Source organism: Phacochoerus africanus, chromosome X (assembly GCF_016906955.1).
Source record: "Phacochoerus africanus isolate WHEZ1 chromosome X, ROS_Pafr_v1, whole genome shotgun sequence".
In the NCBI taxonomy this organism is placed as follows: Eukaryota; Metazoa; Chordata; class Mammalia; order Artiodactyla; family Suidae; genus Phacochoerus; species Phacochoerus africanus.
In genome coordinates this window covers 93,252,233-93,265,715 of record NC_062560.1, presented here as the reverse complement: position 1 = coordinate 93,265,715, position 13,483 = coordinate 93,252,233, and the positions used below count along the sequence as shown (strand labels likewise).

General features: G+C 35.1%; 1 protein-coding gene across 4 annotated transcripts in view; it reads right to left on the bottom strand.

The window, feature by feature from the left end:
* COL4A5 (collagen type IV alpha 5 chain) overlaps positions 1-13,483 on the bottom strand; it is a 224,677-nt gene that overhangs the window by 18,999 nt on the left and 192,195 nt on the right. The window contains exons 38-44 of one of the 4 annotated variants that reach the window (XM_047764669.1): positions 12,568-12,648; positions 11,825-11,923; positions 11,240-11,290; positions 9,558-9,743; positions 7,488-7,496; positions 3,376-3,384; positions 562-695 (exon numbers count right to left, since the gene is read on the bottom strand). In XM_047764669.1, the coding sequence (XP_047620625.1) occupies positions 562-695; positions 3,376-3,384; positions 7,488-7,496; positions 9,558-9,743; positions 11,240-11,290; positions 11,825-11,923; positions 12,568-12,648 (569 nt within the window). The remainder of the gene's footprint in view (positions 1-561; positions 696-3,375; positions 3,385-7,487; positions 7,497-9,557; positions 9,744-11,239; positions 11,291-11,824; positions 11,924-12,567; positions 12,649-13,483) is intronic. The other 3 variants (XM_047764670.1, XM_047764671.1, XM_047764672.1) reach the window with 3 other exon arrangements.

Sequence of the window (13,483 nt, the reverse complement as noted above, 5' to 3'; positions counted from 1 at the left end):
ATAATAAAAAAATTTTTTAAATCTATACCAAAGACTCCACGTAAAGTATCTTTTGAAGAATCCTTTAACTATAAGGTAGCAAAGTCTCTTTAGTTGGTAGAAGCTAGAGAACTTGCCTTTTTCTTTCTTTATAATTCATCAGTAAGCCATGCAAAGTGCCTTGATCTGTAAATGCTAATTAAAATAACGCTGTTTGGATTTCCCATGGTGGTGCAGTGGTTAACAAATCCGACTAGGAACCATGAGGTTGCGGGTTCGATCCCTGGCCTTGCTCAGTGGGTTGAGGATCCGGCGTTACTGTGAGCTGTGGTGTGGGTCGCAGACATGGCTCAGATCCCGAGTTGCTGTGGCTGTGGCGTAGGCCGGTGGCCATGGCTCCAATTAGACCCCTAGCCTGGGAACCTCCATATGCCACGGGAGTGGCCCTAGAAAAGGCAAAAAGACAAAATAAATAAATAAATAAATAAATAAATAAATAAATAATAACACTGTTTGGAATTCGTATTGTGAATTCAAATACCCATACCCCTTTCTCATCAAATATCTACTGCCATTTCCTACCTGGAGTCCTGGTGGTCCTTGATCTCCTTTCAAACCAGGCAAACCAGGCTGCCCAGGTTGGCCTGGGTTTCCTCTCTCTCCTTTAAAACCTCCATTTCCAGGGAGACCCCGGGGACCTTCTGGGCCTGGCAGACCTTGATAATGCACAACAAATAACCACATTTCAGTATAACGTAGGAAGAGCATAAAAGTCAGGCTTTTAAATTACCCAAGTAATATCAGTCATCTAAATACTATCAGTTTGCAGAATATAATCCAGACTACATTAAAATACATAGACCCACGCTGACTCCCTAATGTAAATTTGGGCTGGGATCTTTTTGTTATTAACGATGGTTTGCAGAACTTTTTAGTTTGTATTTTATTATATAGTAAATCCAATGAGCTCATATCTAAAGAAAGGACTTGGTACATTATAATAAAGATTGCTTCTGTAATCCTTAACTAAGTGTTGGATTTAAGTGAACTGAGACACATACCATAGGGCACCATTCTCAAAGTGGAAATGCATCAGAATCCCCGGGAGAGGTTGTTAAAAATAGATTCCTGGGTCTATCCCCAGAGTTTTGGATTCTGTTAGGCTGGAGAGGGGCCCAAGAATTTGCATTCTAACAAGTGGGTCTGTAGATCAACAAATATCCTGTAGCTAAAGCTGCTGGTTCATGACCACACTTCATAGGATCATGGGGTATTTAAGCCATCTGTCTCACTGTTTAAAATAAAATGCTTTATTTGTAAGTGGTTACTTTATTCAGCTTTTATTACTATGCAATTAAGATAGCTCTTTAAGCAAACTAATTGCTTATGGGAATATTTTAGTGTCAGAAATTTATTGATCCAATATGGTACTTTTGAATTTATTTTAAAATGTTTTATAGTGTTTAAATTTTAAATATTTTGGGAGAAAATTTAAGAATTTGGCATATAACTTGTGAATAAATAAAATAATTAAAAAATGAGATTTTTGTTAAGCTCTTTCCTTATACTCTTTTTTTTTTCTTTTCTTTTCTTTCTAAATAAAGATAGCAGTCCATTAAGCAACCAGGAAGAGCTTGTAAATGGCTACATTTTTCCTCACTAGGTGGGAAATAGCTAGTACTTGCTCGAAAAGTGCTAAGCCATGGCTGAGGTGGAGACTAAGTAGTCCTGCCTTAAGAAAATAACTGTGAAACCCTAAATAACAAATAGTTACTGTTATTGTTGAACAGCAAAGAGTGAGCACCTATACCTCCTCTCCTCCAATAATCTTAGTTTTTCGTTGTTTCAACCCAAACTGAAGACATGTAAGGATAATTTTTGAAGGAAATATAGGCATATGAATTCAGAATGCTGAGTTCATGCTCACACGCAAACCAAAGGTCATATTTTTTGATCTGATCCTTTGCAATATTTTACAACTCAGAATCAATAGCTACATGCTAACAAGACAGCATGGCAGGATGCCAAACACTGTACTCTGGAGCTAGAATGCTGGGTTGGAATCTCAGCTCTAATAATCATTAGCTGTTTGACCTCAGTAAGTTTATTCATCTCCTTGGCCTCAGTTTCTTCTTCTTTAAAATGGAAATAGGAATAGTGCCTATTGCATCAGGGTGTTCCAAGAATCAGATAATTATGTATAAACACAGTGACTGGCATATAGTAAGAATTATGTAAGTAATTTTTAAACAATTATTATTCCTACTATTATTATCTTTATTACTAGCAAAACTGAAAGAACATATCTTTAAAATATGAGCCTGTTTTTAATCTTTCAGCTATTTCTATGTGATTTCATATTATAACACTATTCTAACTGTTGGATGAGAAAGGGGAAGTTCAGTTCACAACTGTGCAACCATCATTTTATCTTTAAATCGCTTTAAACTGTTTAGATCATATAGTTACCCTAGCCCATCAACCAGATGGACACACTCAGAAATTCCCTCTCTAATCATAAAGAAAGGGTTGGGGCACTTTGCACTTAAACAAATAAAAACAACTGCTGAGTTCAAATTCCTTGATAGAGTTTCCTAAGGAAAACTGTTAGTCTCGTCCATCATGTATAATTTGGACTAAATCAGGTAGCAAAATCAGATTATTAAGAGAAGAGTAAAACTATCTGTAAATCAGCCTAACAATGACTAGGGTAAGATTAAGATGAGGAAAAAAAAAGGAATATTTTATATCCCTCTTCCCTAGTCTGAAAAGTAAAATATTGTTATCGTTTGGAAAAAAAAAAAGTTTTCCAATGCATGGTTTTAGGCATTGGTCTTTTTTGCAATTAAAAAAAATTGGGAAATTTACATGTTATTAATTCAGACCTGTTGTTCTAGAGTCTTTCAAATTTAATTACTGATTTGCTAATGACATAAGGGACATTTAAGTTTTATTTTTAACAATACTCAATAGTTACCCTCTTTCACTACTGAAAATAGCCATGAAAACACAGATCTGATCAATCTCAGCCAACAAAAATTCAAGAAAAGAAAATGAATATACAGAAGTTACGAACAGGCCAGATGCCTGCCTAAACATCTTGTACTCTTAAAGATAAAAATAAGTGTATTTCCACTTAAAATTCAACATGTCTCTATATATGGATCATCTATTATAAGTAATTGAAACCACAAAGACCTAATGTCATTTCATACTTGATTTAAAACAAGTCACATTACCTTCACCAAAATGTTAAATACCAGAGCAGGTTGTATTTGAGGATAACAGCATTCTTCAATGACTTCTGAATTATAGCAAAAAAGTGCATTTCTCTTGTCACATATACAAAGCATTAAAAAAAAAAAAAAAAAAGAACTGACCAGTGAAGAGTCTAACCTTGAAAACCTGGGAAGATCAGAGTTCACCAAAGCCCAAAGATCGATGTTAGCAGTATCAGACATCACACAGTACAAAATAAGATTATGAGTTAGAAGTGGTTCACATTATAGCATAAGTTAAACAATAATTCTCTTTGCCAGCATTTCTTATACCTACAGCATAATCAGTATGCAAACAGAACCATAAAGAAGTATAGAGAGCCAAATATTTTTAAGGAGAGCTTAATCTAGGATATCAGCAGCTAGGTTTCACTAATCCGAAAAATGTAAAACTCTACTGAAGACATCATGTTAACACTGCTACTGTGGCTTTCCAAAAGTTAGCACCTCAAAACATTAAAGCTGGCAAGGTAGCACCATTTCACTGAGAGCCTTCCATTCCTTTCGCAAAAGGATAATTTTGAGTAAAGGTTTATCTTGGCCTCTGCTGTTCTTTAGTAAAAACACAAGATGCAAATTTCTGGATATGTGCAGACTGATCCAAGGAGCTACAGCTACCTTTAAAGGCCTCATTAGACAAATATAAAGATCACAGGTGATCAAATAGAGAAATTAAAACACATGTATACACTGAGCATTAGCAACCGTACTTCTGTTTGACTTCTTTGAAAATCATTTAATGAAGCCACACTGTGATTTTTTAAAATCATCCATCAAGAGGCTTTCTGCTATGTATTATTACTTGTAATAAGTTATATAATGAGAAAAAGTCAATAGGTATTTGTTTACCATTGAACTTGAAAACTAAGAGTCGAATTTCCCAAGGATGTGAAGACTATCAGTGAAGGGTGCTTCACAACATTTTGGCATGCAAAATCCCACCCCAAACCACAGATAATATCACATTTACTTTATATTACTCGGGGCACATATTAAATCAGGCCATTAACTATTTAAAGAAGGATCATTAAATAAAAAGATTAAAAAGCCTACAAATAGGACAACTCTTGGTTAATGTTAATTGACTATAAATACAATTTCCTTTTCTTACAAGTCTTGCTATGATTTATAAGCACCGAGGTTAGCAGAGAGAATACATTCTGCTAAGCACTGCATCGTATTAGAGGACGAAGGATCTATTCTTGGCTCTACTACTTACATCCATGGGATTCTGGGCAATTCAATCTCTCTGAGCTTCTTTTCTCGCCCACATAATGGGAATAGTGTTGTCTGCCCTAACCTCCCTCAGAGTTGTTTTAAAGATCCAACTCATTCTTTTAAAATGTTGATCTGATATCTGCCATGTGCAAAATGCTACAGGGAACACAAAGATTAATTAGACTCACAAAGTCTGCCCTCAAGGAGCTTACAATGAAAGTATATTATATGATATAAATGGTGGCATGTCACATAAATATAAAACATTACTATGACCACCTAATAATAAAGCTTTTAAAGCATTTGATAATTTGAAATTCAGGAGGCCAAAAACCAGTTTCTGTTGGTTTCTACATCACATACAGCAAACTGACTCAAGACAACACTTTGAGCAGTCCAGCAACACAATTAGCTAAATAAATTAGAACTCCTACCTAAGATAATTCAGGGTTGGAGTAAAGGCATTTTATATATGTGTTTGACACAAAAGGACCAAAACAAGAACGCTTAGAAAAATATGTCATTGAAATATTTATTTCAGTTCAAGTAAGTTATAAGGAAAATTTCAGCTCCCATCATAGCAAAACTTCTAAGACTTCAATTTCAAAAGGTAACATTTTAATGAGTTATATGCCAAGTCAATTTTGTACATGAGGGTCTTAGTCCATTATTCCTCAAGTTACCTAACAAAGTTTAACTGAAAAACAAAATGAAACAAAAAACCTAAAGCCTTGTATGTAAATGACAATAAAGATAAGCTGATGGACTGATTAGTAAATTTTAAATCCATTTAAGGTTGTAGTTTTTAACTGCCACAACGAAGTGAATAGCACAGATTCCAGTTTCCAATAACTACATAATTTAGAGTACATTTGTAAATAAGTTGTCAGTTCAGTTTTAAAGTAATGTGGTTACTTTCCCTTTTCTCTGAATATATTCTAGTGCCTCAGAAGAAAGCAATCTTCTAGCTGATAGTAAAGTCTGGAAGTGATCAAGGCAGCAGACTTCTATATAAGTCAGACAGGGGAGGACTCAACATTACTTCAAAAATGCCCTAGTCTTCTCTTTATCTTGGCAACAGATAAATAGCAGGCATTTGTCTTAATCTTTTTGATGACATCCATTTAGGAAAAACACAAGAAGCAGTTAGTAGAGGTTGATGAAGCTTTTGAGGTAACAAAAAACAGGAAAGCAAAGGCAAGGCCTAGTCTGCTTATGGATAAGAGTCTCCTTAAATGGCAGAAGCAGCTTTTTTCCATCACTTATCATATTTATAATGAGAATAAAAGGCTAGACCATAAGCATCAAGCCATACAACTGCCTTTGTGGAAGGATGATACCGTGTTACCAGCAGAAGAGACACTTAACTGAGCACTGGGGGAGCCCTAAGTCAGTAACTAATAGTGCGATCTTGAGCAAGCTAATGAACCGCTTTGGGCCTCATTTTTTTCATATGTGACTGAACTTTAGACAGGTTCCTCTGAGCCCTCTTCTCAACTAGGCCTCACCCTAGGGTCCTGTGCTTGGTCTGCTGAGTCCAGTCTTAGCAAGAATTCTACCAATTCAGTTTAGGGTGAGTCCTCCCACCTTGAATATCTGATCAAGTTCCTCATTCCTCATCCATGATGTCCAAGTCTCTGGCTTGCCTTTAGCAAGAACTCCAGTAGGCCAGTTTAGCAAGAATCTACTTACCTTTGATGTTTCCTTTTAGGAATGTTTCATCTGCCATCTCCTTCACTCTGCTAGTTGACTATAAATCCACATTTGTCCTTGTACTCAGAGTTGAGCTCAGTCTCTCTCTCCTATTGCAATAGTTCCTCCCCCAATGCAACAGTCTTAAATAAAATCTGTCTTGCTATCATTAATAAGTGTTAGTGAATAATATCTCTTTGATAAATGTAAAACTTAAGTCCCTTCTAGATCTATACTCTATGGTTATATGAAATAATAGATTTGTGGGGGAATAATAAACCAGGACTCAATTCAGAAAAGATACAGATGGGTTCCTAAAAGAATTTTGAAAAATTATGAATTTTAAAATCAAAAGAAGAGAAAATTTCCTGCCATTCCCAATAACCAGAACTCAGGATTATACTTTCTCCTCTTTTAATTCCTCCAAAGGGCTATTGATCTTGACTAATAATAAACACATTTAGATATTTGTGGTTCATTATGCCTAATTAGGTAAATATCATTTAATATGAATCAGCAATTTTCTATTGGGCAGCTCTTGGTACCTGTTTTGGATGTGTACTATTTATATGTATAGGATGAAAATTAAGAGGCTTCTAATCTGTTCTGGTGGCACTGAATTCTTTTTTACTCTGTGCTTATTAGTCTATTTTCATGGCAGTAGAATTTAGAACTTTGTGCCAACCCAAAATGTGAAGATTGGAAGGTATGAAAAATCATAAGGGGTATGGCAAGTCAAGAATTGCATATTTGCAGGATCTGACATACATATTATTGTTTAAAAAATAATCTTTTTGAAAAATAGTTAAATTTCATTTATATTAACAGATGTAAGGTTAAAAATAAGAAATACACTCTAAAGGTAAAGGTAAAATATTATACAATACACTTTTTTATGGCCACATCCATGGCATATGGAAGTTTCCAGGCCAAGGATTGAATCTGAGCCACAACTGCACAATACACTTTTGAGTACTATAACTTTTCAACTAGAAATTAATATATGAATTTTAAAATGTCAGTTTTCCTAATTAAGTAATTTTGAGTTATTCCAATAGACAGAAACACTGGATTCTCCAAGTTTATGACAACTTTCAGAGGTAGTCCAACATGTAAGAACTGAATTGGCATACACACTCTTAAAATATATTCAAACACTTGAAAACATTAGGTATAGGTGTATACACACCTATATACACACATATACATACACTATATGTGTATATAAGTAATATACACATACATATAAATCTATTTATATAAAATATAAGAAAAGTTCCATACTTCATGCAGATACTACTTTGGAGTTAAGGAGCTAACCTGGAGGACCTGGATAGGGATCAAAGTTCACCAAGGCCCAATGTCATCATTAACAAAAAGGAAAAATATCAAAATTGTTAGAAATGTCAAGAAACTAAAGCATTACACTAATTTCTTTCAAGTTAAACTTTAATTCAATAAAATAATACTTTGCAAGTTCATATTCATGCATGTGTACATAAACCAAATTATCACCACTTAGCATCAACACTAAAATAAAAACAGCACATGTGACATATTTTGAAAGGCTAAAAATCATTTTTATAATAATCATTACTATGAATGCAGACAACAGCAATCAATTCTAAGAGCAACTAGGTTTAAAATTCCAAATTAATTTGTAGTTTATGATCAAACTGATAAGTCACAAACACTCATCAGATGTGTCTTCTTCTCCTGACTACTTTTGTCATTATTTCTTTTAGACACATTGATTTTTAAAGCACCTTTGTGACTAATGTCTTTATGTTGACATATTTCAAAGTAATGTTCAACAATGAGCTCCATTACTGGTAAGAATAAATAGCCACAGTGCTGATTAAAATGCAAAAAGAGGATAATAGTTTGGTTTACTTGAATTACTGCATGCATAAGCAAGGTATTTGTGTCAATTCTTTACATTACATGCAAGAGAGTTAACATGGCTGAGGAGACTTTCACTGGTTTTCTTCAATAGTAAGCAAAGCAAAACTTTAATACTCTCTATAAACAGTCAAGTCAGATCAGATAAAATCTGGTTTTGAAAATGATCTGAACAAAGTAAGTAATCCCATTTAATTCATGTTTTAGAGCATATCTTATCAACGTTAACTGCAATCACTTCAGAGTTTATGGAAATTTTCACTTATAAATACACTTAAAAATGAGTCAGAGATTTTCAAAGGATAAAAAGGCAACTGTTTTGGTTCTTTAATCTCATATTTATCTTATTTTTAAAAAATCAATGAAGGCCAAGTTTTCAATAATTACAAATATAAAAACTGAATATCAAGTCTTAAGAATCTATTAATAATCTATCACCAGTGACTGGGCTCAGCGACATTAATCTGAGATGAAAATGAGCATTTCCAAACTTAGTAAAATGAAATGACACAGCACAAACACACAATGAAAAGTGAACATTGGATGCAAAACTGAGACTACAAGAGCAGTTAACACAAGACAAATGAGGTACAGACATGAAGCTGGTATGAAGAGATCATTATTCAATTAAATCATGCTGTGATGCTGAAGATAAATTTGATTGCCTAGCTCCTAAAGAAGATAAAAAAATTTTTTACTGTGCTTGGTGACATTTGCTGATCATATGACAGAACCATAGCAACACTTTTGGTATGGACCACAAGCATCTATTGGGTGATCACTAAAATGATTTCTGTGATGACATGCTGAGAAGCTCACATTAAAAATGCAGATGGCATTTTGCTGCCAGGTTATCAGTATTGCTTTACATTTAATAACAAGACTAATAAATTCACTATTTCCTTTTTTCCTCAAAGCTGGTTTGTTTCAGTTCAACTTTACGTAAATGATGTAACACATTACTGAAAAGAATTATTAGATGCCATGGAAATGGACGGAGCTAAAAAATAAGCTATTTCTTGTTAAGAAGTTCTTTTTTTTCTTTTTTATTAAAGTATAGTTAATTTACAATGTTGTGCCAATTTCTGCTGTACAGCAAAGTGACCTGGTTTTGTGTGTGTGTGTGTGTATACACACATATACATATATATATTTTTTCTTTTTTTTAAAGTATAGTTGATTTACAATATTGTGCCAATTTCTGCTGCACAGCAAAATGACATATATATCTGGTCACGTCATATATATATATATGCATATATAGATATGTATGCATATCTATATATGCATTCTTTTCCTCATACTATCTTTATATCCCAAGAGATTGAATATAGTTCCTTGTGCTATACAGTAGGGTCTCATTGCTTAGCCATTCTAAAGAAGTTCTTTTGATTATAGATTCTAAACGCCTAAAGACTGAATTACCTGCCAGCAAAATGAAATAAATGGACTAATATATAGATCATCCCCTACCACTCATGTACATACCTGGTCTCCCAGGAGGACCTTGGGGCCCAGGGTTGCCTTTAGGGCCTTCCAGAGCTGGACCTGGAGAACCAGGAGGGCCTGGGGGACCCTGCAGACCAGGGAAACCATGAAAGCCTGGTTCACCCTTTGGACCTGGAAGGCCAGGGTTTCCTGGAATGCCAGGTAATCCTCCATCACCCTTTTGACCTATGAAAGCAAACTCATGTTAGAGAACGCATTAAATGATACGGAGGATTAGGCTCCCTTGTAAAACTAAAGCTACTCACAGTTATTAGAACAAGCAATGGAATTTACTAAGGTTATTTCTACCTCTTACCAAATCCCCAATCCATCCAGAAAACCCATTCTTCCTATGAAATATATTTATCTGTGAGCAGAAGTGTTAAATTATGTATAGAAACACAGAAACAATGATAACTTGCATCCTGAAAGATATCTTTTGCATTAGGACTGAGAACAGTGATCACATGACTATGGAGCTATGAGGGAAAAAAAGGAGAAAAATCCAGAAAAGCATAAAATATCTACAAGAATAGGCTAGAGGTAGCTGGAAGAAACTCCTACAAAAAATGTTTTGAGACTAATTTTTGAGACAATGGAAGATAAGGATATTCAACGGTTGCTGTATGTCTCCAAAGACCATTCCGTCCAAGATTCAGAATTGCAATCAAGACAAACTATTCTTGGAGTTCCCATAGTGGCTCAGTGGTAACGAACCCAATTAGTATCCCTGAGGATACGGGTTCGATCCCTGGCCTTGCTCAGTGGGTTAACGATCCGGCATTGTCATGGGCTGTGATGCAGGTCGCGGATGCAGCCTGGATCCCATGTTTCTGTGGCTGTGGTGTTGGCTGGCAGCTGAAGCTCCAATTCGACCCCTATCCTGGGAAATGCCATATGCCACAGGTGTGGCCCTAAAAAGGAAAAAATAAAAGACGAACTGTTCTTAACCCCTTTTCTAAACTATAGACATGCCTGAGAACTGTATAATATTTGCGCATTAAAGTAATAATTTTCACACTGAGATCACGAAAAGACTACAGGAATTTCTAAGAGATCTCTGTGTGGTTTGAGAAAAGCCTCCAGAGAATAGCCAATGGTCATTTCCGAATATAACATACATATCTGCATGCACATTCAGTCATTTAACTATTTGGTGCTTAGAATGAGAGTAAGAATAAATAAGGGAAAGTAGACGTGTGTGCACACACACCCATCCAAAAGGCAAGACATAAATTAAGATGGAGTTTTCAAGAGACATTTTTATCACTGGTACATATTACCTTGGTTTTGTTTGTGTGGGGGAGAAAAAAGTGTATTTTTCTAGATGAGTTTTTAAAAACTTAGTGAAATCTACCTCTTTCTATAATTTTGCTTTATTATTTCCTCAACATTTGTTTATGGGGTTAATGAAGAGATATCTATGTATAAATTTTCTTAACAATGCATTTTTTATAGTACGACTCCTTCTACTAAGATGCTAATTAAGAAATACCTCCAGATATAACTCTAGCTTTGTTTGGGTTTTTTCTAATTCATCACAGATGTATATGGGTGTGGGTGGGTGTGTGCATGTGTAAAACACAAAAACGTCTAGGGTTGTACGCGGATATGGAAAAATAAGTGTACTGGAGAATAGTATCTTTTTATGGACTGATGTAGCATGTTTCATTAAAGTTTACCAGAAAGTCCTGGGAGTCCAGGGGGTCCTGGGAGTCCAAAGCCTGGTTGACCTGTCACAGGATAAACGAGAAACTCTCAAAGAGATAATAATAACTGAACAAGGACTAATTATTTTGGAATCATTTGGGTTTCTAGTAAATGCTACAATGTATATTTTATGAAAGATGGAGATTTCTTTCCAACAGAGCCTTACAACTCTCACATGAGAAAACCACATGAACTTGTATTCTATTGGTGACGATTGTTAAATATATCTTTATATACTCATATGAATGGAATATAGATTATCTAGTGAAAGGAGGTTGTCCAGGGTAGTTGAAAACAAGCCGCGTAACTTCTTGACATGAAAAACTGGGCAAGAAAAATGGCGTTTTCCCTAAGAGGGAGGCGATTTGATTGATAAACATGAGGTAATATTCTCAGGACAATGGAAGAGGTCACTAGGAAGGGACAAGTGTGTGCCAGCTTAGAGGATAAGAAAGATCAAATGTCATTAGAGGTTAAAAAAAAAAAAAGTGGGGAACAAAAGTTTAAGTAGAGAAGGAGGAAATTAGAAAATTAAGAACAAAGAAAAATTTTAGCACCTGGTTCACCCTTCTGCCCAGCTGGTCCAGGAATACCATCTTGACCTGGTTTGCCTTTTTCTCCTGGAGGACCTGGTAGTCCAGGAAGACCTCCACCACCTAAAGAACAGAGACCAGCAGGTTACACCTATCTTCTCAATTTCCCTTTCCTTCCATATTCGCAATTCTTTCCACTTTAGCTTCACACAGTTCTACTTAAAAGACACAGAGTGTCTCTAGAACATGCCTTTAAATCATGAAATCTTGTGGAAAACAAACAACAAATGATGAGCACAAGGAACTGCTTGATCATTCTCTCAGTAACCAAAACCTTTCGCTTTCTCATTTTAATCCACCTTTAGAATTTATAAGCAAGGAAGGTGTCTCTGTGGGGATGGAAGTGGGGTACATTATAGGCCTCAGATGGGTCCAAAAGAAGTGATTTGCTTTAGAATTCAGTAAACAAACAAAAGGGCTATTTTTTTAAAAAAGCTAAAATAATCAGCTTCTATCTACTACTATAGGATACTTGGAATAACTCTCCTTGAAAAGAGTGAGCCCCCAAAAGAAGGTCTCATAATTACAACTTTAAGTAACTTTTATTAAGAATTGTTCACTTTGTACCTAACAAGGATTGCTAAGTGAATGATCACCATATTTCTTTGTCCTGAAGGTGTTCACAGCTCCTAGAAATGATGTGACTTTCCCAAATTGAATGAGGCCTTAGTTTTACAGAACAGCAAATCCTTATTTTTCATTCTTACCTACAGGACCAGGTTCTCCTGGAAGGCCAGGGTTCCCAGGGGGGCCATCAATACCTTTCGGTCCAGGAAGGCCTGGGGTTCCTAGAGCAAAAATTTCAATTTAATAATAAAAGAAAAACTATGTTGTTTTGAGAGCTATCATTCAAGTACAATTTAGAGTGTTAGCATTCAAACAGGAAAGAACAGAAAGAAAACCCCCCAAAGATGCTGCCATTTGCTGGATATTTTAAGAAATAATTTTGTTTTATATTGATTTATTCGGAGGCTGGTATTATTACATATTCATAATAAAAAATACCACCATACTATACTGGTAGAATTAATTGGTAGGATGCCATTGTATGGATACACCAAATTTTTCAAAAGTCCCTTCATTTACTGTTGGGCATTTGGGTTTGTTGTCAGGTTCAACTATTATGAGCATCTGTTCTATTTATGGAAACCTGGTCTACTTAGCTATTATGAGTAATGCTGCTATGAATATTTTTGCAGGGGTATTTTTGTGAACATAAGACTTTATTTTGGGTAAATATTCAGGAGTGGAGCCGCTGAGTCAGAGAACAGGTATAGGCGATTTATAAACAAATAAATAACAATATTTGGGAATTCCAGTTGCTCCAGATCCTTGTACAACATCAGTGATAGCAGTTGTTTTAATAATGACCATTCTGGTAGAAATGCAGTGCTATTTCATTGTGGTTTTAACTTGTGTTTCTCTGATGGCTAATGATATTGATGACTTTTACATGTGCTTATTAGAATCTGTGTACCTTCTGTGAAACCTCTATTCTAAATTTTTCCCACATTAAAAAAGTTGATTCTATGGTTTAATATTTTTGAATTGTAGAAGTTCTTTATATATTCCAGATTATCAGTCATTGGTCAGATATGTTTTGCAAGTATTTTCTCCTAGTAT